The 23,256-nt window shown below is 40.4% G+C and overlaps 1 protein-coding gene across 3 annotated transcripts in view; it reads right to left on the reverse strand.

Moving 5' to 3' along the window:
* The window catches only part of dtnba (dystrobrevin, beta a), a 53,264-nt gene extending 31,625 nt beyond the window's left edge, over positions 1–21,639 (reverse strand). For all 3 annotated transcript variants that reach the window (XM_030721160.1, XM_030721159.1, XM_030721158.1), the window contains exons 1-6: positions 21,242–21,639; positions 11,975–12,026; positions 3,400–3,491; positions 3,118–3,198; positions 2,743–2,956; positions 2,526–2,611 (exon numbers count right to left, since the gene is read on the reverse strand). In XM_030721160.1, the coding sequence (XP_030577020.1) occupies positions 2,526–2,611; positions 2,743–2,956; positions 3,118–3,198; positions 3,400–3,490 (472 nt within the window). In that variant the 5' untranslated portion in view covers position 3,491; positions 11,975–12,026; positions 21,242–21,639. The remainder of the gene's footprint in view (positions 1–2,525; positions 2,612–2,742; positions 2,957–3,117; positions 3,199–3,399; positions 3,492–11,974; positions 12,027–21,241) is intronic.
* Positions 21,640–23,256: the final 1,617 nt, after the last annotated feature.

Genomic DNA, 23,256 nt, shown 5'->3' on the forward strand with positions numbered 1-23,256 from the left:
CTGTCTTACTTTGGTGTGGTACGACAGGCCATAGTTAATGCCTTTGCCAGTAAAAAGGCTGAACCAGACCACCAGGACGGATGAAATTAACAGTTCAACCGCTCTCATCGTAATGCCTCGCAAAACAATTTTGCTGGTGCAAAGTCTCCAAATCAGGCAATTTTCTCAACCCTCACACCGATGTCATGGGCCACTGCAATCAGTGGTTCTGGGTGAAACCACTGATCACTGATGAAACCTACTCTATCAAGTGACCTGGAAACTAAACACATCAACTCAGAGGATTAAAAACATAAGGTTTACAAGAGAGGATGCCAAGGATGACAGGTTACCGTCCTGGAGTGTACTGTGCTAATTGAGGAAGATGGAAGCCTCAACACTGAAGTTTACTAGAAGCCCACACACAAACCAGTACCTACTCTTTGACTCCCACCACCCACTGAAACACAAACTTGGGGTGATCAAGACCCTGCAACACCAAGCAGAAAATGTTCCCTCAAAGGCAGAAGGGTAAGAAAAGGAACACTGACATGTAAAGACAGCTCTTAAAACATGTGGTTAGCCCAACTGGGCTTTCATCAAATGAAGTGAAGATGCACAAGAAAGAAGGTCACACAGCAAATAGGGACAAAGAGAATGACAAACAGAACAACACTGTCATCCCCCATGTGGCAGAGAAACTCAGGAGAAGCCACAGAACCCAGCCACACTCTAACACAAAAACTGGTTCATTCCACGGACCAAACTCCCAAACACAAGCTTAGCACCACAGTATATGCTGTGCAGTGCAGAGAAGAGAGTTTGATTTCTCCAGTGTCGAGGAGACACAAACAGCTACTTCACAACAGAAAAAAAAACACCTCTACAGGACAAGATTCAGCTGTACATCTGCACCTTAAGGATAAAGGACACTATTTTGAGGATGCCAATGTTTGCATTTTGTTTGCTTATGCACACAAACAATAGTGGGTCAACAAACGCCACCAGAGGACAACCCCCACTGGGGTTTAAATACCTGGGACTCTCCACCTTTGGTTTTCAGAACTGAAAAAGCCTTTTGGATGAGAGGTCTTCAAGAAACTTAAAGAAGTCAAGTTTTGCTTTTTTCAAGCTCCCGAGACTGTATAGCGCTAATAGTCAGAGCTGAGCCTCTGAAATGACAAAGCTATGAGCACTGCGTGGTGAAATCTTAATTTAAATTCTAAGATGGGAAAGCAATGCAGTGCAACCAATGTTATAAAAGTCAAATTTATAATAAATAAAAGTATTTGTGTTCCACTTTTACATGAAGCTGCGTGCCACAGCCTGAACAGAAGCCTTGATAAAATTCATCATTTCAATCAGCAATCAGCTTGGCCTCTCACAGTGAAAACATGATTGCTACAATAACAGTTTGTGTACTCTGTGTAGCTGCATTTTAAAATAAAGGATCAAAATCATTCAGAGAAGATGTGCAGGGATGGGAAAAAAGTATTGGACCTCACCTCTTAATCTCTGAATACAGGTGTTTTCAGTCCCATTGCCACAGGTGTACAAAATCAAGCACGTAGCCATGCACTCTGCTTTTAAAAAAACATTTGTGAAAGAAATCTGAGTTCACTGAATTTGAGTGCGGTACTGTAATAGGATGCCGCAGTTGCAAACAAATCATTGTTTGTGAAATTACCTCCCTCCTAGATATTCCACAATCAAAGTCGTACTATTGCAAAGTGGAGACGTTTAGAAACCACACAAACTCCACAGGGGTGGAGAGTTTCGTTAGTCGCTGTGCTAGCGTACCGGCTAACGTTTCTGATGTTCAACATTTGTTCCGAATGACTTTTCTCTCAGGTCGATTGCACCCCGCCTGTCATGACCCTGTGCCCCACAGTTTGAGAACCACTGGGTTAAACAAACTATACCGATACTTTCAAGAAGCTTTAAAGACCTGGAAGAATCTGGCATTTCTTTGTTTTTTTTACTTGGTACATGATATTCACAATAATAATGCAATGGTGCTTTTCACAGTCCCACTGTACTAACTGGCAGATTAAACCACATTAAGTGACCAGGTGTATGCAGAGAAGATGTAGTTCAATATCATATCTGCATTCTGCTTCTATTATTTTAAAGTTTTTTTTTTCTCCATACCTCTCTGACTGTTTTACAGGTTTTTATGTTCCATATAGTTTGCATTTTGAAAGCATATTTTTTTGCTGCATATTTAAACATGTTCGTGAGTTTCTTAATATTTTTTTCCCTGTTTTTAATAAGTTTTTATGCTCGTGAAGCCCTTTGAACCTTTACATGTGATCATGGGCTGCACAAAAGAAACTAATTTGACTCATATGCAGCAAACAGCAAGAAAGTTATCACACTCAGTGCCATTCACACTGCTGTAAATACTCCTTGTGGTTTAAGCAAAGACACATATGCTGCTGAATCACCAAACTATTACCTGCACATTGGGCAGGTTAAGAGCATTTTCTAGAAAATGTAAGATGACTTATTTCATGCGTGTTGTGATGGTATCGACTGGTACTCACAGCGGAGTTTATCCACCAGCTTCCCTCCACACAGAACTGCCAGCATTGCCTTTACAGAGAGAACCGTCAGGCGGCTGTCCGGTTCGCTACAGCACAAACAAAAACAAGTGTGATGACGTTTGTGAAACTGCAAATCCTCTGTGGCAAAGACACACAAGTTTACAGATAACAGAATGTGGAAGACCACATCTCACTGCTGCGGCTTCTTAATCATTACCAGTCGATGGCAGCCAGCAAGAACTCCACCAGCAGGACGGTGCTCTGCTGCGGGTTGATGGTGTGTGTGGTGGGCAGGCGTTTGCTGAGCTGATTGAACAGAGAGGACACGAGGTTCTCCAGTCTGGTCACAGAGATGCCAGCGTTCAGTTCCACCGCATTTAGACCAGCATCCCGCACCGCTTCGATCACATTGTAAATGTCAATGAGATGCACTGGAAGAAGAAGAAAGTCAAAGTATTTAAACATACTGATTTTTTAAAGATTTTTTAAGTTTAAAAATCTTACTGTTTTCCATTTTAGGTCAGCCTAAACCATCACGTCATTATTTTAATAGTGCATATTTCTGTGCTAAATAAGGCCAGTTCTGACTCACAGTTGCATCTCTTCTGTATAAATCTGAGCTTGCAGGCTGTTCGATATGTTGACAGACAAATAGCATCAAAGTTCTGCTCCCCTGTAGAAGAAGAAGAAGAAGAAACGCAGCATTAGTGAATATCTCTCCTCAGTCTCACACTCATTTCCTCAGTGCTACTGATAATGTGATTTATTTAAGAAGATGTATTTATTTTTAAGGATGTTTCAAAACAAACAAGCAGCATTAGCTACAGGGTTGAAGAAACATTTAAGGGTTAAATGAAGGGTCAACGTCACTCACCGAGCTCCAGGAAAATCTGCCTTTCCTCTGCTCGGACCATCGCTGGAGCCCTCCTACCTCTGTCTCTCTGGCCCCCCTCCTCCATCACCATTCTGCATGAAACACCACAAGAAAACCTCAGCGCCTGGATGTTCATCCAAGGAGAAAACATGCTTCATTGGCTTGGCAAACAGAAAATAGTTCCTACATGAAGCTGCTCATGATGAGGTTTGTACCTATGGTTTTAAATTTTGATGACCATAGGGCAAGTCTACTGCTTCCACCTTATTATTTTTCCAAAACTGGACAATTCACAGCAAAAATAAAAAATAAAATAAATCTAGAAAAATCTGGATCAATAACTAAGGCTTTTGTCCTCCATAGGTCAAAAGTTCAGGTTATTATCTCAAAATTTAAACTTGAAATTTAAATTAAGCTATTTTCTTAACTGAGTTATTTTTGCTGAATTTTGAGTTAGTAAGTCAGTAGGTAAGCAATTTTTAAGTAATATTCGGAAATTTTGACTTATGGATGGCAAAAAAAGTTTGTTTCAGTGGTGGAAACAAAATTCCATAAATAGCCCCACAGACCAAAAAAAAACCAAAAACAAGTTTCCATAGTGGCAACTTGAGGCTGGCTCTAAAACCAAGTCAGTCCTCACAGACTCCATATTGAAAGGCCCGACTGCACAGCATTAAAAATGTTGTATTTACAGCCCGGTCCAAAAAGGTTTGGCCTCTCTGAATAGTTTACCCTTCATAACAACTGAACAGCAAGTGAAGTGATTGACAGATGCCTTGACACAGGGAGCTTTATCCGCTAGCTCCCTGCTGTTTCACACCTCATCTAACTGGAGTCACTGAACCGAATCTCTGGCACTGTATTTCTGCCACTGATGCCCTTTGGAGTATTTTAATTAAATCTGACAATATATCTTGCTGTGTAGTACAAAGACATTTGTGCAACTATATAGTACATTATTAACTTGTCACTAATTAGCAGATATCTGTGTCAGTGTAAAACACCTGTACATGTTTAAAATGCAGGGTCTAGAACCAGCAGGTGATGTCACAGTGCAAAAATGTGAATATGTGGATTTTCAAGATCCGTACAGCACAGCCTGTCTGCTCTCAGCGTATCAATGTATCTCTTTGTTCTCACAGGCCTTTTTTTAGATAATTTCGTTACATTTATTTTTAAAGGACTTGCAAAATTAATTGCTACATTGTATCAGAGTGAGCTCAATGCACTTATTTCTGCAGCCCTGGTTACAGGTGTTGTTTCTTCTGTGTGTTCTGAATCTATGTGCAATTTTGGTTTTGACTCATTTCCATTTTGGTCTTCGGGTCAAAAAAGGACCAACAGCGATCAATCTTAGATGTGCTAAAAATGACTCAGTCTGCAGGAAACACAACTGGTTTAATGCAACAAAACGATGTAATTAACTGTGTTAATGGAAGTCATGCAGACACTCCCAGCTGCAAACAAAACTAGAGCCAGAGAGTCAAGTTCAGGGCCACTAGAGGATGAGTAAATAAAGATATTAACAAGAGCAGCTGATGAAACCTGATCTGCAGGCTGGCATGGAACAAGGACAATTAAACAAGGATTAAACAAGGATACAGAGAGAGAGAGAGAGAGAGAGAGAGAGAGAGAGAGAGAGAGAGAGAGAGAGAGAGAGAGAGAGAGAGAGAGAGAGAGAAAGCAAGAAAGAAAGAAAGAAAGAAAGAAAGAAAGAAGTTGTCAGGTAACAAAGAAGTCACCAGAGGATAGTGTCACCATGGCAACAGTTACACTACACCACAAAACTGAATCACACACAAATATTTGCATTCCTTGTTCAAATGTGTAACACACACACACACACACACACACACACACACACACACACACACACACACACACACACACACACACACACACACACACACACATTCCAGAGAGGATTTGAAAGCTTCCCCGGAGACTTCATGCTTCTTCCAGACAAAAGAAGGATTCCTCCTTCCACTCGGTCTCTCACACACGCACACAAACACACACGTTTACATCTTTACGCAGCTGTCTCAGTGCTACTTCTGTGTGACACAAACTCACACAGGCTGATATGAGTTAGTCAAGTACAAGTGTAACTGCAGCCCTTTTAAAACAGGATATACTATATGTGACTGCTGCTGTCATAGGTCTGTTAAAGTGATCGTACTCTGTCATTTAGACACAGGACACATCTACATTAAAGCAGGTCTAATAGGCTTTTCTTTATGTGCTGTCATATAAATACTGTTCCAGTGGTGGACGATCATATTAAACATGAAGGTCAGAGTGTTTAAAAGTAATCCCTGTGAGCCAAATGCTGCTCTAAACACTTTTCTCTGCTCTTGGGTGTATGAGGTCAGTGAGAGGGCATGACCTTTAACAGGGTTATCTCAAAGAAGTCCCACCCACCTAATGTTCAAATCTTCTGTTTACAAGGTGCAACCAATCAGAAGGACGTTTTCCTAAATGGAAGGTGATCTTTAAAAAAAAAAGAGCACTTGAACTGTGAGTCATGCAAAGCTACGCCAGCAGGTTAAAGAAAATGAACAAAAATAAAAATGAACAGTCCTATTTAGTGTTCCTGGATGCCAAATCCACTAATTCGAATCACTGAACTGGGGCTTACCCTCTTTATGGTGTTGGCAAATTTTGAAGGCATTTTAATGTAATTATCTGCTGGGCAGTAACTTTCACTAAAGGGGTTCATTATGGGCATAACCTGGATAATCCTCCATTCTGACTAATAATTACCATAATTTACAAAATGAATTTAACTGAAAGCTACTTTCGGCTGTTCCCTTATTCACAAAGGGGTCGCAACAGCAGGCAGATTTTTAATGCTGGCTGCCCTTCCTGACCTAACACCGAAGGGATTTGTTGCTCTCCTTTGGGTCAAACCAGGGGTCTTTTGCTTGATAGGTGACTGTGTAAACCACTACAGCCTGGAGCCACTTATTTAACGTGACTAGAAACTAGTGACCGAGCCCATAAAGTCACGAGGGAACTGTTTACTGAGGTCTCAGACCTGATGTTTTCCCCATAGACTTCTGTGCAATCAGAACTTTTTCCTATTTTTTTTTTGCAACCAGTAAATTTGCCCCTATTGGCTTTAGACTCTGCAGCTACAGCTCTCCTGTCTCTTTTTTTTTCCGTGGATGTGTCAGACACTGCAGTGTTGTTCTGTGATAACAGGATCACAGAACAAACTCCAAACAAACAAATGAAGCTATCAAATATGTTTGGTAAGGCCTAAGCAGCCATTTAAAATACAGCTGTTCCTACTTTGATAGAACGTAGACCCTTTTTATTTTGTTTACTGCTGCATTACAAATGCACTAAATCCCCAGGTGGTCCCATTTAGTGTTTTGTCAAACCAAGAGTCAAATTACACAGATCTTTAGTTTCCAATTAAGAAATCCTCATATTTAAGAATGCGCAACCATTAAATTTTAAGCATTTCTGCTTATAAAATGACTCTCAAAATAGCTTGTTTAATTAACCTCTCTCAATTTACCTCCGAAATATCTTTAGCTTCCAATATCCAAGGGGAAGGCGGCTGAATCGGTGGCTGTTGAGGGTAAATTAAAAGTTTAATGACTTCACTGAACAGATTTTTTTCATTGGGCATACGTATGAGCCAAAAACAGATCTGTGACTGTTTCCAAAAGTCTCACCAGCTCCCCACTCACCACAGTGGACTCTCCTGGTGAGTAAACTGTTATTTCCAGCCTGGCCTTGATGATAACTACACCCTGACTGACTGACTGACTGTCTAAAGCTGACACAGAGGAACATTTGGTCTGTGAGCTGTGCTTCCTAATTTAACCCTAAAAGCTTTAAATCATCATAGATATAATTACGCTTCTTGCAATTAACCCCAACTATGTAAAAGGCGATAAAAATAGCTTGGCTGCTGTTTTCCAAATCCCTGGGTCCAAGTACAAAGTTTGGTCAGGAAATTCGTTGACATCGGTTTAAAATGAAACTCAGATATCAAACAGACTTTCACTGAATCACTGTTTGTCCACAGCTGCTTAAATAAACTAGACACAGTAAAATGCTCAACATGCTCAATTAAATACAGTAGGATGGTGGGCAACAAGCTTTTTGTTATCCAATGTTGAAACAGTTCCAGGCCTATTTGTATCAGGACCCCTTTAGTCAAAACAGGATTGCTATTTCCACCTGCAGTGATTTATTTTTGATGACACGGCTCTTTTCTGGGATCTCTCCACCCTTCCATGTGCATACATGGGGAGAGCAGCATCAGTGACAACAGATATGACACTGTTCAGTCAGAAATAGCATTAAATGAAGGACACAGGTCACTTTTACATTAAACGTTATGTGTTATACTTTTCCAACATCCACAGGAAACAAGTCCGACCTATTGCCGCCAATACAGACCAAGCTCTCGGTGTGGTATTACAGGGATGGAATGGCCCGCCCCAGATCTCTATGCGATGCTGCAGAGGCGTGTCAACCAAGACAGCCCTACAACATCCAGAGCCTTCAGGAACTTCAGGGTGAATCTTGTCCATCAAGGAGTTATTTAACCATCTCAGTGACCTCACCCCCAGTGATGGGCAAATCGTCCCCCTCGTCCCCAGACTTTCCTTCCACTACAGAAGGCGTGTCAAGAGGATTAAGGAGGTCCTCGAAGCATTCCTTCCACCGCCCGACTATAGCCTCAGTTGAAGTCAGCAGTGCCCCACGTGCACTATTATACTATGTGGATAGAGCACTGCTATCCCCTCCTGAGTCGCCTGGTGGTTTGCCAGAATCACTTCAAGTCTGTCTGAGTCTTTTTCCATGGCCTCACCAAACTCCTCCCACACCTGAGTTTTTGCTTTGGCCACCGCCTGAGCAGCGTTCCACTTGGCCTGCCGGTACCCATCAGCTGCCTCCGGAGTCCCACAGGCCAACCAAGCCCGATAGGACTCCTTCTTCAGCTTGATGGTTCCCTTCACCTTCTGACCACCATCTGGTTTGGGGATTACAACAATGACAGGCACCAACCACCTTGCAGCTGCAGCTCTGAGCAGCAGCCTCAACAATGGAAGTGCGAAACATAGTCCATTCAGACTCAACATCCTCAGCCTCCCTCGGAATGCTGTCGAAGTTCTATCTGAGGTGGGATTTGAAAATCTCCCTCCCCAGGCCTGGCTCCAGGGTGGGGCCCCGGTGACCCCATCACAGCCAGGGTAAACAGTTCCCTTGATGTGTCTTCCATAGGGGTCATTGGAATCACTCTTTGTCTGGCACCTCACCCAGGACCAATTTGTCATGGGAGATCCTACCAGGGGGGGCCCTGGAAAACATAGCTCCTGGGATCACTGGGACACAAACCACGATAAGGTGGTGGAAGGCTGGTCCTGGTGGCCTCAGATTCTCATCTCTGCTTTTTGCAGATGATGCGGTACTGTTGGTTTCATCGGGTGGTGGCTTCCAGCTTCCAGTGAAACAGTTCGCAGCAGAGTATGAAGCGGCTGGCATGAGAATTAGCACCTCTAAGGCCGCATTTACACGAGAAAGTTTTCAGTGGAAACTGTGTTGTTTTACCAAGTAATACATCCAGGGGAAACTGTTCAAAAACGGTCTCTGTTTACACGGAAACGCAAGACTTTGAAAATGCTGTAGTTCCCATTGCCAGGTCACAAGTTGGTGGTGTGGATATAGGAGTTGTAACCATAGTGCGCATGTGCCAGTACCCTCCGTTTTCAAAAAGTAGCGTTTTTGCCCATTTACACGGAAAGAGAGACTGGAGGATTTTCTAAACATGTCTGAAACCCGTTTTCAAAAATTATTGTTTTCACGCCATTCTCATGTAAGCAGGAGGCTGAATAGCATCAAAACTTTACCATTTCCAGCTGAAAATGTTCTTGTGTAATGGGGCCCAAGTCTGAGGCTATGGTCCCTCAGGGGACAAGTTGCTGCCCCAGGTGAAAGTGACTAGGATGCCTCCTGGGTGAGGTGTTCAGGCATGTCTGGGAAGGTCCTGGGGCAGACCCAGGACACAATGGAGAGATTATATCTTTCGGCTGGCCCGATGAGGTGACTGGAGAGAAGGAGGTCTGGACTGCTCTGCTTAGGCTGCTGCCTTAACGACCCGGCCCCAGATAAGCGGAATGGATGGATGGATGTTATGCTTTTCTTCATTTTCTGTCATACGGTGGAAGTGAATTTAAAACATGGCCAAAGTTTCCAATAGTAGGGCTTGAGTGGCCAAAGCTCAGGCTTCAGCCTGCTGTAAATGGTCATTTTCTTTCTACCCTTGGGTCTCTATGTCACTCTAGATACACAGCTCTGGCTGCAAAGGCACAGGCTCCACCTGCCTGCTGTTAAAACCTTCTGTTTACAAGGGGTGGTCAATCAGAGGGAAGCTGTCGTAAAGGGGGCTTTGTCCAAAGTACAGCACCAACGCCAGGTATCAGATACACAGTGATTATAAGTATTATTATTATTAGAGAAGGATTATTGTGAAAGGTGAATTGTGCAAACCTACTGAGCAGCAGTGCTAATCAGTAAGCCTACATGCTTCCTACATATGACAATCTCTTGGAGAGTAAAGCAGAATATGAATAGGGGTGTCATTTGATGTCAGATCCAAACCTACCTCCAGTTTCAAAACAAAATGGTGACAACAAAAATGCTGGGCTTGGGACTTCTATAAACAATGAGTAATGTCACGGTGGCAACATCCATATTTTATTTACAATCTGTAGTCGCAAGAAATTGGAAGGTATCAGATGGACACCCTCTGAGGACAAAATTTACACCACACTGACCCAAATGAACCCTGGCACCCATGTACGATATACTATTTAAAAACAAATAAAATAAACCTAATGATGGGAAAAAGTAATACTACTTCTTCATCATACATAAACGACCATACTTCCAAGAAAGTGGCTGCCATCACAGGAGCTAAAGTCTCAATGGATTACTACCAAAGTGCTTTGTTTGCAAAATAAAAGTGTGTCTTTACAGTAAATACCCATATTACTGATTTCTCAAAATCATAAAGCTGAGTTTTGGCTGACAAAGGAGGGATTCTTGTTGCTTAAGGAGTTCATGTATACAGAATAAGGTACAGGGGAGAGCACTTGAAAGGCAAGGGACGTGTAGAGTATTTACAGCTGCTGCTCTTCTGTGTGGGTGGGGATGCACATTTTTGTTGCACCATGGTGTTTTATTAGGGCTGACATTTGCTGAGCTTTACGAAAACAAACACGTAACTCTGAATACACACCATGACTCTTTCATCAGTTTCAGCATAGTACACTGCATCCCCATACAGGTGGTGTGTGTATGTCGCTGACTTTAAAGAAGATAACCGATGGCTCTCAAATGAACTGAAGAGGAAAGACTCGCTGCTGTTGAGCTTCATAGACATGCCACAGACAGTCCAAAAAGTTAGCCTCACTCAGGGTAGCCCTCGAGGACACAATTATGTGGGGCACCCCTCATGCTCAACACCTATCCTATCTGTCAGTCATTCTGGACTGAACTTGTAGTCCATGGTCACAAGCGGTACTTGCAGTTTTTTCCTCCTCCCTGCTTGAACCGCTCCAACCACAACACAGTCTTGTCAATGATTTGTCCTGATGCCCCAGAAGTTTTCTGTCATCTGAACTTGGATGAGAGGGAACTGCTTTTATCTATGCCTAAGCACTATTAACCTAACATTCATATTCCAATGGCTGCATCAGGGGCAACTCTGGGTTTAGTATTGTGTCCAACGATACTTTGCAGACTAGAGGAGCCGGGACTAGAACCACTGACCTTCACACTGGTAGACAAACTGCTCTACCTCCTGAGTCCTCTGACTCAGTGCCCATAATCCTGATTATTAGGTGGAGATCACAGTATAGGACAAAAACAACACAGAATGATTCCAGGAGCCTAGGTACTATTCACATGGTACACCACCAAACCCTACCACAGCCATTTATTTAAAATTCAGCTCATAGTTCTTGCCGCACCATCAGTTTTGGTTTGCTTAACAAAAGGTCTCTCTCCAATAAATCTTTTATTATCCTTGACTTTATCACCTCCAAACAAACTGACTTTTTCCTGCCAAAACAGACCTAGATAAATTCTGATGACAATCTCATTGAGAACCAAAGGTGATCAGGCCTTTTCTATCAGGGCACTCATTCTTTGGAAGAACCTCACTGGAGATCGCTATCATCTTTTAAAGACATATTTTTATAAGCAAGCCTTTTCTATGTCTCCTCTTTGAGCTATTTCTATATTTCCTTTATAATTGTTTTGTCATATTTTCTCTTTTATTTTAATTATTCTATATTTGCTTTTAATTTACTTGTTTTCCAGTTTTAATTTTCTTTTGCTTTTAATCACCTTGTGCTGCCAGTATTCCTATTCATACATGTTGTTTCCCATTCATCTGTGTTTTATTTGCCTTTTGTTTCCAATCTTATCTTCTGAAACACTCAGTAAATTTGTTTTTGAAAGGTGCTATGTAAATAAAGTTTGCTATTATTATTAACATTATTATTATTATATATATATATATATGTGTGTGTGTCTGCGGTCATACCTCTCTGTGTCAGGGGGGTCACACAGGACAGAGAAGCCTCAATAAGGGTTGTCTGGCAGAGAGACAGAGGGACAAGTGAAAGACAGTTTTAAAAGTGTTTTCAGCCTGTGAACAATCATTTCAAAGGCTCTTTTAGTACCGTTTCCCCACAAGTACACTTTACTTGGCTAGAAAATCCTCTTACAATTTGGTGAATTGTTTTAGCATTTTTAGTTAGCATTTTTTTCATCCATCCAAAAGAACACCACCTTTCACACCTGAAATACAAGCAGACAAGCCCCATAGTCTTATTTTCAGTCACTGCTAACCAGCTAACTGTGGCCCCTCTTGTCTCAACTGCTGGTTGGTCACTTTTGTGGCAATCTAATATTCAGCTGACAGAGTCCAGCATTTCTCCTGGTTCAAAATTGACCTCTGGGGAGTAAAGTGCAATTTTTCCATATACAGTTAAAGCAGCGTGCCTTAAAACAATGTTTAATGTTACTTTATAGAAGGCTACCCAGTCCCCTGTTATCTGGCCATTTGATAAACAAAAAAGAAATATTGTTTTTTTTAAATATGCAGGAAAAACCCTGGAGTATCTTTTCTGCCAGACTACAACTCCACCATCTTGGGGTGCAGAGGGCCATAGGGCCACTCTAACCAGAACCCGCAGCAGGCGGAGAAGCTGTTCAGTAGTGCTGAACAAGTACTACAAGCAACAAGCTCCTCAGCATGACAAACTCACTAGTGAGAAAACTGATTGCAGTACTTTATTTGTTACCATTCCAAAGAAGCTACTTATTAACAGTACTGTATGGTGCAGTCCCCCCAGTAACACTGCTTCCACCACAAATACAGTCCAAATCTGAGCGAAACACTGGTTAGACCAGGCAGATTTTTCTTCTCAGAGGGCAAGACTGACTGATAAAGTTAGTGAAGGGCTGCACACTTACTTTACATTAGGTTTTAATTTTTTATATTGTTGGGCTAACTACTTAATTTGTCAAACTAAGTCAAACCATATAGTAAATTAATACCATATTCTTAAATATTCTCTAAGAGCTGGAAAGAAAGCATTATTTGTGACTGCCGTGCTCCATTCCTTGGTTAAAAGCAACAGTGCATGCTGAGTGTTTCTGTGCCAGACAATCTGGTGTTTTATAGACAAATATACGAAAAGACAGCAAAAACCAAGCAGCCAACAATTGCCAAAAAAACATAACTATAATGACAGGCTCTCAACAGCAGCAGAGTCAGCAATCCTCCCACAACAAAGAATATTTTTCCTCTGGTTCTCATGCCCCACTACAGGCCCATCTTCCCACAAAAAAATATTATCCCACAAATATTGTCCCATAAAGCCTAAGACAGGAAAAATATGGGACATTTTTGCAATTTTCCTTTTCTTAGCTGCATATTTTTAAATAAATAAGTGTGAATGCACGGAAGACAGTTAAGGGCAAATTCAGGGCAGGCTTTTAAAACTTTGCTTACAACAGTAGATGGTCAGAACTGCAGTTGTAACATTAATGAGCTATTAGCGTGTATGTGAACTCGTGCTATAGATGTTGCTGTAATCTGCTTTATTTTATTTTGGTTGTTTCAGGCAGTTTTTAAATTACGCTTTTTTTCTTCTTCTTTCACTTTTGGCCACAGCGGCTTTTTGTTGCCAGTGGAGGGACACAGGAAATGGGGTAAAGATACAGGGGAAGACACACAGGCAAACTGGTGACAGGCCGGGATTCAAGCCCGCGCTGTCAGCACTGCAATGTGGCATATGCATGTGGTCACCCGCTCCACCACTGAGCCATCCGGACGCCCCTTTTTTACTTGCTCTTATGTGACATTAATTTTAAACAGTAACAGTAATGCTCATCAACAGCCTTGACTAAACCTCCTACACTTTTTTTATTTTCTTTCATATACTGTGTACACTCTTACTATGGTCAACACTAATATAAATCATGGGCAAAGTGTATTTGCAAGTAATCCCTGTGAATAAAAAGCTCAGTACTCAGCTTTCGAACCTGTACGATGTGAGTAGATATCCCAAATATTGCCGTTTAAAGCACACCGCTCTGGCTGTGAGCACAGAGGCTCCACCCACCTGCTGTTCATACCTTCTGTTTGCAAGGGGCAACCAATCAGAAGAAAACTGGATTAAACAGAAGGGAAAGGGAGCTAAAACTGAGGGGCCACAGTATAAGAGTATAAGGATTATTCTGAACAGTGACTCCTGTGAAACTAATCTAGGAGAGCACAAGAATAAAAATAAAGAGCTGGATATGATCATAATAGGTTGTCTTCAAAGCAAACTACAACAACCTGACAGTTGTGTTCCCTTTATGGAAGCTTGTTTCTGGCACTGAGAAAAAATTGCCATCTTTAAGTCAAAATATCATGTTAGTATTTCAAAATTGTGACTTAAAAACTTTAATTTCAAGATACCCACGTTGAACTTTTGAGATAACTTGAAATTTTGATTTGGCTCTGCCTGGCAATTTTTTCTTTTCAATGGCAGAAACAAGGTTCCATAGCTATCAGCAGGCATCACAACATTCACCAATCACAGTAACCATTTTCTATCTGCTGCGTCTTATACATTTTTTCATCCTTATTTGTCATCCATTTACATCAATTTTTATGACTGAATCTTATTAGTGTGATGAAGGGCCACAGGCAGTATAAAATATAGGGAATGATGAGGGGAACCAGCATTCTTCTTAGCCAAAGACCGCGCACAGTCAGATCATCATGTGTCAAAACACTATGATGGCGATAAAGCTCTGAGCTTCATAACGGGACTTTACAAACCAGTGGGTAACATCACAGTGGCTACATTCATCTTTTGTACTGTCTATGTGACTATCTGTGGGGTTTTTTTTTTAATAATGTTTGGGGAGTTAATTATCAAAATAAAATAAACATCAGAATCAGCTGTGGATATTTTAAAAATTGGCACAGGCCCAGAACTTCATAGTCGATGCACTATAGCATGCCACAGTATGTTGTGATAGTGTGCAAAGTGGGCGTTGCACAAGTGCTGACCACCCAGCCAGTGCACCTGTTCATTAACAGCTACCAGATACACACACACACACACACACACACGCACACACACACACCTCAGTACCTCATCAAAACAGTGGTTACACTTTTACAGGCTCAAAACCTGAGCATGACAAATAGTCTGTTAAAAAAACAAACAAAAAACACACACATCTTCTCTTCCACAAACACAACTCTCTCTTTTTCTTTCTCTCTCTCTCTCACACACACACACACACACACACCTACCTACCTACCAGGTTAAATATCAGCTGCTCTCCGTCTAAAGCAAACAGGCCTAACTCTCCTGCCAATAATCTCTCTCGACTCACCGCTGTGATCTGTGGGTGAATCCACCAACTGAAACTTTGACACGACGACACCGATACAGAAATGGGCGTCAGGCAGACACGGTGTTGTTTACCACCCTGAACACTGCATGCACGCCATGCATGCCACATGACCACATTACCACTTGCAGCTGCTCACTATTCTCACCGACTGCCCTGACAGGCCATAACTAGTGTGTGTGTGTGTGATGGGTGATGAATTTACAGTAGTAGCCGCTACAACTTTAGACACTGATGTTGCTGAAATATATTTATCCTCTAAATGGCACGTCACTGTAAAACAGGTGAGGCTTCTAGGCCAAACTGGAAAAAAATCCCTCTAAAACCTCTGCAGCAATTTTCTAAATTAATTATTTAAAAGTTCAAGTTTCACACAATTGAGACACTTGAATTTTGTGTGGTTGCCGGCATTAATGCATTTGGCTTCGTCTCAAGGGTCCTGAAGCATAATGGAGAAAGCTTAATGGAGACCAAATAAATTCTCACTTGGTAGCTCTATTTGTACTACATATAGTATTACTTCCAACTCCATATTTATAATTCTATGACTCTACTGGAGTACCTTTACATAATTCACAGATCAAAATAATCCTTATTAATCTTATACTGGGCCTTGGCCAGGCCCCTCATTTGCACCACTTTTAGCTCCCTTTCCACAACCTTCAAGCTAGTGCTTCACAAACTGAGGGGCATGAAGGACCAGATGAAAATATCCTTCAAGCATGCAGTGAAACTAAGTTAACTATGATTTATGTAGAGAAAATAAGCAAACTAGAGTCAACTTTATTCTGATTGGTTGCCCCTCATAGACAAAAGGCTTCTCTCAGGTGCCCAGCCCAGATGGACAGGTGTGTGAGCCTGAGATAATGATATTAGGGACATCTTTGGCTTTAATTTCCCTGACAGAATCTTCCTAAAGGGATTAATAACATTTTATCTAATCTAATCACCTCAATATGATATCATACAAAGCCAAGAGTAGAAAAAAAGATATGAAACTAAGCATTTAGAACAGTCTCATAGGGATAATTTGTACATATGCTGACCTCATTATTTGAAACACTGGTCAAGTTTGATTTGAATACTGTAAATTTTCCACAGTGAGGTGGTTGCAACTAATGACTCGTTTCCTTATACATGGCACTATAGTCAAAAACTTAAGAAAGAAAATTCACCACAATCACAATGTAACCACAGCAAACTTTTCAATAAGCAGTCCAAAATCCAAATATCAATTTACAAACACATCAGTAAACAGAAGTTGAAACTTTCTAATTTGACAAGTTAAAAATCAACAAATATTTAACTTTTGTTTTCAGGAAAAAGACAAAAAATAACTAGACAACAGCCTCTTTTTTTATCTTTGCCATTTGAGCTCCTATTTGAGCCCACCTTTCTTAGAGCCTCTTTTTCTTTATGAATCACCTTTGATTGCACTGACTACAAGCAAGTTGAACCAAAAACTCTTCCCACTTCTCACTCCTGACCTTTGATCTCTAAGCTGCAAAAAGAGACAGTCAGACTGAACCTGCGCGACCCTGGGGCTGTCACCAGGCAGGTAAAAACAGAAGCAGCACATCTCTGATTTCACATTTAAGATGTACAGCTAGCATGCCACGGATGTCTGGAGGGCTGCTGGAGAAGGTGCATATTCTAATCTGCAGATATGGTGGGGTTTATTGTAAATCAAGTCTTTTTAAGTTTCGTAAGCAATTATTAAACAGCACAATAATCCTTACAAAAAAGAGTATTTAATGCTTTTCTTTGCAAAAGGCAACAGTAAAGTGAGTCTGTCTGGATGTTGGTCAGACAAAACAAGTAAAGTTCACAAGTACTTAAAATTTTGCCTCTGTACACCGCTGCAGTATATTTGAAATCAAACTACCAAGTCGCTAAATTGGCAACATTCAGCTCCTGGAAATTTATGTTTAAAAGGAAGCTCAAAATTGCCATTTGTGCTCCCCTTTTCCACTTCTTTCCCCTCACTTTTGCTTTCTGTAGCTACGCAAAATCAAGCGTGAACAGGACTATCGTGAGATCACGCGTGCAGAACCCTCACATATATTCAAATTGTGTATTTAAACCATTATACCACATTACTGTAATGTACATAACAAAGCCATAATAAAATTAATCAACTATACTCAAAAAGTATCCCATGCCAACATGTTCTTGTAACCTACAGATCAATCTATTGACCTTGAAGGTGACATCAGTGGTCAAATTTGACATCTTTTAAATTTTTATACAGCACTTTCAATATGTTGACAATACACACTTTTAAAAATCATAGTTTCTAAGTTATAAGGCTTTTTGTCAATTTTTTGACCAATAAATCATTCAGCTGACGTTGAAGACCTTGATGGATGTAAGGCAAATTTTAATGGATTGTTAACATGACCCCAGTCTACACCCCTTATTTATCAGAATTCATTCAAAACTTTTCGACCTATTGTGTTTACAGACAGAATGACACACATACAAACTCTACCAAACACATAACCTCCTTGGCAGAGGTAACAATGACTTTCAGCTTTAATTTAAGGGGTTTAAAAAAAGCTGTTTAGGAATTATAGCGATTTTTATACACAGTTGCTCATTTTCAGAGGATCTAATTAAAAGTGTGCAGCAACCCTGCTGTGGCCAAACGAACCCTCAAACAATCAAGCTATTTCAGCAAAGCACCCCATCAGTATTTAAAATGTTTTAGTGTAACCAATTATGAATTTCAACAATTTTTATGCAAAAAGGAGTCAGGAAAAAAAAAATATATGAACAAAATTAGATTTACTGAGACAATCTTTGTGTGTTGCTTTTGCGATAAAACATTTTAAAACTTAAGCTATGTTTAAATTATATACTACAGTTATTATGCATTACAGTATCCTAGTATCACTTTTTGCCTCTCCACTACTATTTATCTACTTACTTACTTCCAAACTTCTGTAATATTTTGTGCCGAATCACTGAAAAAAAAGAATTATTTTTTTTTAGACCTTTATTTTACCAGGTAAAAATGTTTGAGAACTAGCTCTCATTTACAAACATGACCTGGCTATCAAGACAAATCAAGACTTCCGCAGCAGTAAATCTTGGTATAGCTATGGTTCACTGAAAATTACAATAAAACAACACCAGTATTTGCTAAAAACATACATGTATTTCCACACAAATTTTCACGATCCTTGCTGCACCAATTGCTGTAAAAAATAGACTGACAAATTCAGCATCTGGTCACTTGGAGGTTAAAGACAGAACAAAGACATGCAGAGGCTGATAAAGACAGAAATAACAGTTTGACTACATGATACCGATTTGAAGATAAGAAGAAAAACAATGAGAAATTGAGACACATCAAGACACCGGAAGGAAGCAAACACTGAGAAACCAAGATGTTGCAAACAACAGGATGACAGGGCCTGAGAAAAAAGAAGCGAAAGAGATGGAAACAGAAAGTTGTGTCTCAAGAAAGCAGAGTGACACTAGAGTAACACTAAAAATGTTGGATAAATAGGCCGCTCCTGCTGTGCATACTATAGTGTCAATCACTGCAGACTAACTATTACAGGAATTTAAAACAAGCCCTTATACAAATTTACTCCTCAACTTGTAATTCTGCACTGAAAACAAGCCTGTCATTTCACTGCATTTTACTGCATTGCTGCAAGCCATCAAACTAAGAAGCATCAAGCATGCCAGAGAGTAAACAGTCAGCAATCCCTGAGAGCAGCTGCTCCAACATGCAAAATGCTTCCATTTCACTATAATTTAATTCCTGAGAAATTATACAAACCAGAGGTGGGTAATCATAGGTTTCACCTTCACCTCTATTATCTTCCCACCCACAGTGGAGACAGTAACACAACTGCAAATCAGGAGACAATGAAAGCTTTCTGCACGGAGCCTCTGAGATGAAACATTATGAAGTCAGAGCTGGTGTGAAGACACAATCTCTGCAGGTAAATCAGGTAAAACAGTCGCTCGTTAAAAACTGCATTTTTAAAAAAATTTTTTATGCCTGGTTATCATGTGCAGGTTGGTAGATGCCAGGAAAAAAAACGAGATGGCTAATTCTTGCTTCCCCTTTCATTATGTTCCACTAAAGGTGTAAACAAATCGCCCACTCCTCAATTAAAGTGCATAATATGTATCTACCAGGGAAAATGTGCCTTCAGGGGATAGTGTGAGACACAATAATCAGTTACTGTGATCTCTCTTTTTCACTGCCTTTTTCAGCTTCCTCCATGGGGAGAAAATGTCTAAAGAAGCCTAATTTTCCTACAGTTTCCTGTATTTAGTCACAGCTACTCTGACTGTTGTGAACTTAACTGTTTAGATATTGTTGAAAAAATAAATTTCTTTAACGGCAGTTTGAAGGAAATGAGCTAATAAAGTTTGTTTTTAGAGGAATACAGAAACACAGACACACTGTGAGATTATCTCATCATCAGCCATCAAGTAAATTTTAATACCTCTTGAAGTGGGTTACAGTAATATTCATCTATTTTGATTATGATTATTCAGGTAAAAATTTTATTTTGATCTAGGTTCTCAGGTATGCAGATTCAATGATCTTCTCAGTAAATATCACAGTAAAGTGAATATCTTTGAGGATTTTAACTGCTGAAGACGTCATGCTGGACTCTAAAAAACAGTAAACTAGATTTTTAAAATCTTTTACAGACTAAACAAACACGTATGAGCTTACCTTTTAAGGGGGTGACTATACACATAAAAAGAATTGCATATTTGATTTATAAGGGTATTATAAATAAACCTTCCACAATCTATTACTGTGTCACCAACTCAATGAATCCTGACTCCACTTGGGCAATTCAGGGGCAATTTGACAGATTTGCTTCACACTTTTAAATCAAATTTAAGACTTTTCAAGACATTATCAAAGAAAATTTTGTACTATTTCCACAGTGCAGCAAAGAAAGGTGCAGAGATGTCACTGATTGTGATTTTAACTTTGACATGTGCTATTTCTGCAGAAAGAGACCCACCTGAGCATACTTTAAAGTTGCATGTGGGTGGATTGGGTGCTGTCATGCACTGCTAGATGCCCCAAAATGCTTTGGCTATCTCCAATAACATCTTCTGGCAGGCTTCTGGTGCCATTAATCATTTCTTCTGTCACATGAAACGTCTTATCAGTGGTTTTATTACAAGTCATAAAGAGTTATTAAACAATTTCCTTTCACCCAACCGGTCACATAAAACGATTTATTAAGAAAAAAACAATAGCATCATCAGCCTACTACATCTGTTTCCATTCAGCTTATTGCACCATAACTGTACATACACCCACACACGTGCTTTAATTACAACCTGAGTGGGCCGAATTTTATAATGCCCCTTTACGATGTAAAAAAAGTATTAAACTGTGCTCCACAAAGCTTGTATGGTTGGCAATCAGCCAGGTAAGCTAAAATTACCAGTTTTTTGAATGGATTAACGTTCCTCCCAGATGAGAGGACAGAAGTTTTGATTTAAAAAGTGGGCAGGACTTGGGTACATTACAGCACACCGGACAGGGACGGACACCTCTTTGGACTCACATTTTAGTCTTATATTTTATTTAGCAGTTTTAGTTAAGACTTTGGGGACTCCTACTTGAATAAAAGGCTTGAGTGAAAGCTCCTGTTTAGTTCTGCCTACTTCTGGGAAAGCTGAGTGACATCTGAGCGGCCATGTTGTAGAAAAGTTTAACTCCCTCTTCACCTTGTTCCCCCGAATGAATGTGCTCCTGAAACCTCTCACTCACAAACTCTGGCACATTTTTACATTAAAAGTCGCTGTTAATGCGGATAAATCGTTAAAGTAGTCGCCCAGCACATTGTTAAAAACCTCTAACGTGCTCTGTGAGACGAGCTGTACTCACCGGGATTATTTTCGGCAGGTATTCGCCTCCAAATACCAACATCAACACTGAAACGTGTGGCTCTGACTTTAGCTGTATCTCCGTTTCTTTCTTCTCTTTCGCTCTTCGCCGTACTTTAAATACGGTTTAAATAACAACGTCCCTCGGTCCCGTTATTTATTTCCGTGACGAGCCATGTCTCACACCCTCATACCCGCTGCTGCTGCCTCTGCTGCTGCTGCACCGGTTGCTGCTGCTGTGATGAAGAAGTGAACTATTTTTGAAAGAAAGTCACTCCTCTCAGTCAGTCCTGCTCCCTCCCCTCGGTTCAGAGCTGCTGCTGACACAAAAACAGCTCACTTGACAGCCAGTAGCACACTTTACAGTCTGATTTCACTCGCTCAATAAAATAACGTGTACTTCACTAAAAAAAAAAAAAAGAGGAAATAAATCAGTCGTGTTTACACGGCCGGACTAAACTGTATAGGGGCCCAGGGCAAAGTTAGTTTTTGGACCCCTATTAGCCCCCCCACCCCATTAAAGAACCTCATTATTTCCCATCTCCAGCTGAAAACAGAGAGAATTTCATGATATCATTTATTAAGTCTTTTAAAAAAATTAATTAAAATTTAAGAAGCTATCCAAACCTGCCTGGCCCTTTGTGGAAATTTGCCTCGCCTCTCTTTAAATCGTGAATTAACTGTGATTAGCCAGCTGAGTTCAGTTTGGAACCCGTCTGACGAAGTGAAGTAGGTTAAAAGATCTCAAAAAGCAACACAGAAAACATATCATGCCACTATCTAAAGGCATTCAAGAACAGCTGAGAAACAAAGTCATTGGCATCTATCAGTCTGAAAAGGGTTACAAGGCTACTTCTAAGGCCTGATTTAGACTTCTGCATTGGGTCCTTGTGGAACCTACATATGTAACTGGAAATCCCCTCTGAACCCTACACGGTAAGCTACGATGTAACCTGACACGGATCTCTCGGGAAATGTAACTGCACGTTGGGTCAACGCAGGATTGTGATTGCCACATATACGTAGGTCGCCGCAAAGACCCAACACAGAAATCTAAATTAGGCCTAAGGCTTTGGGACTCTAATGAACCATTGTGAGAGCCATTATCCACAAATGTAGAAAACAGTGGTGAACCTTCCCAGGAGTGGCCAGCCTATGAAAATTACCCCAAGAGCACACTGACAACACATCCACAAGGTCACAGAAGAACACTGAAAAGCTAAGGTCAGTGGTCATGATTCAGAGACTAGGTACAAATGGAATCCATATGAGCGTTCCAAGGTGAAAACCACTGCTGATCAAAAAGAACACAAAGGTTCGTCTCACTTTTGCCAAAAACCATTTCAGTTATCCCCAATAGAGCCGGCCCGAGACAGGCGGCTGTTTAGGGCCACCACACCAGCACAGGGCCCCCAAGAGCACTTGAAAGTCACATACAGGCTAATGAATGCATATTTCTTGTGTATATGATGTTTCAGTGGTGGTCATACAAGACAAAGCAAAATATTTTTAGAAATATGTTGACAGTCTGACAACTTAACACTACTGGTTTAATCATTTCAACTGTCTATGTCAGAGCAGGTGTCAGGTTCATATGCATTATAATTGTTTGCAAGTAGATCACAACAAGAATAATTACAGTATTTTCTCATAAATATTCACTGACAATGATGTTAATTAAAAAGAAGCATCAAAGAAACCTGCACTTCAGTCAGTGTATGATGAGCTTCTGTTGTATGGAAACTATTTGCATTATGGTTGTTAAACAACCATTGGCTCACTAGTCAGTTAGCAGCCTAGTAAACATGTGTGGTCCTAACTAGCCTTGATCATTTACATATTATAATGTAAAATATTGCATTAACTAGTTAGGCTGTAAAGAAGTGTTACTGATTAGGCTACTTTTTCTGTACTGAAACAAATCTACTGTTTTCTGGACTATATTCTAATTACTTTTATTCTAATTGATAAAACGAGGATATAAAACATGTCTTGTACAGAAACTTTCCCTTGTTT

This window comes from Archocentrus centrarchus, chromosome 24, assembly GCF_007364275.1.
Source record: "Archocentrus centrarchus isolate MPI-CPG fArcCen1 chromosome 24, fArcCen1, whole genome shotgun sequence".
Lineage (NCBI taxonomy): Eukaryota > Metazoa > Chordata > Actinopteri > Cichliformes > Cichlidae > Archocentrus > Archocentrus centrarchus.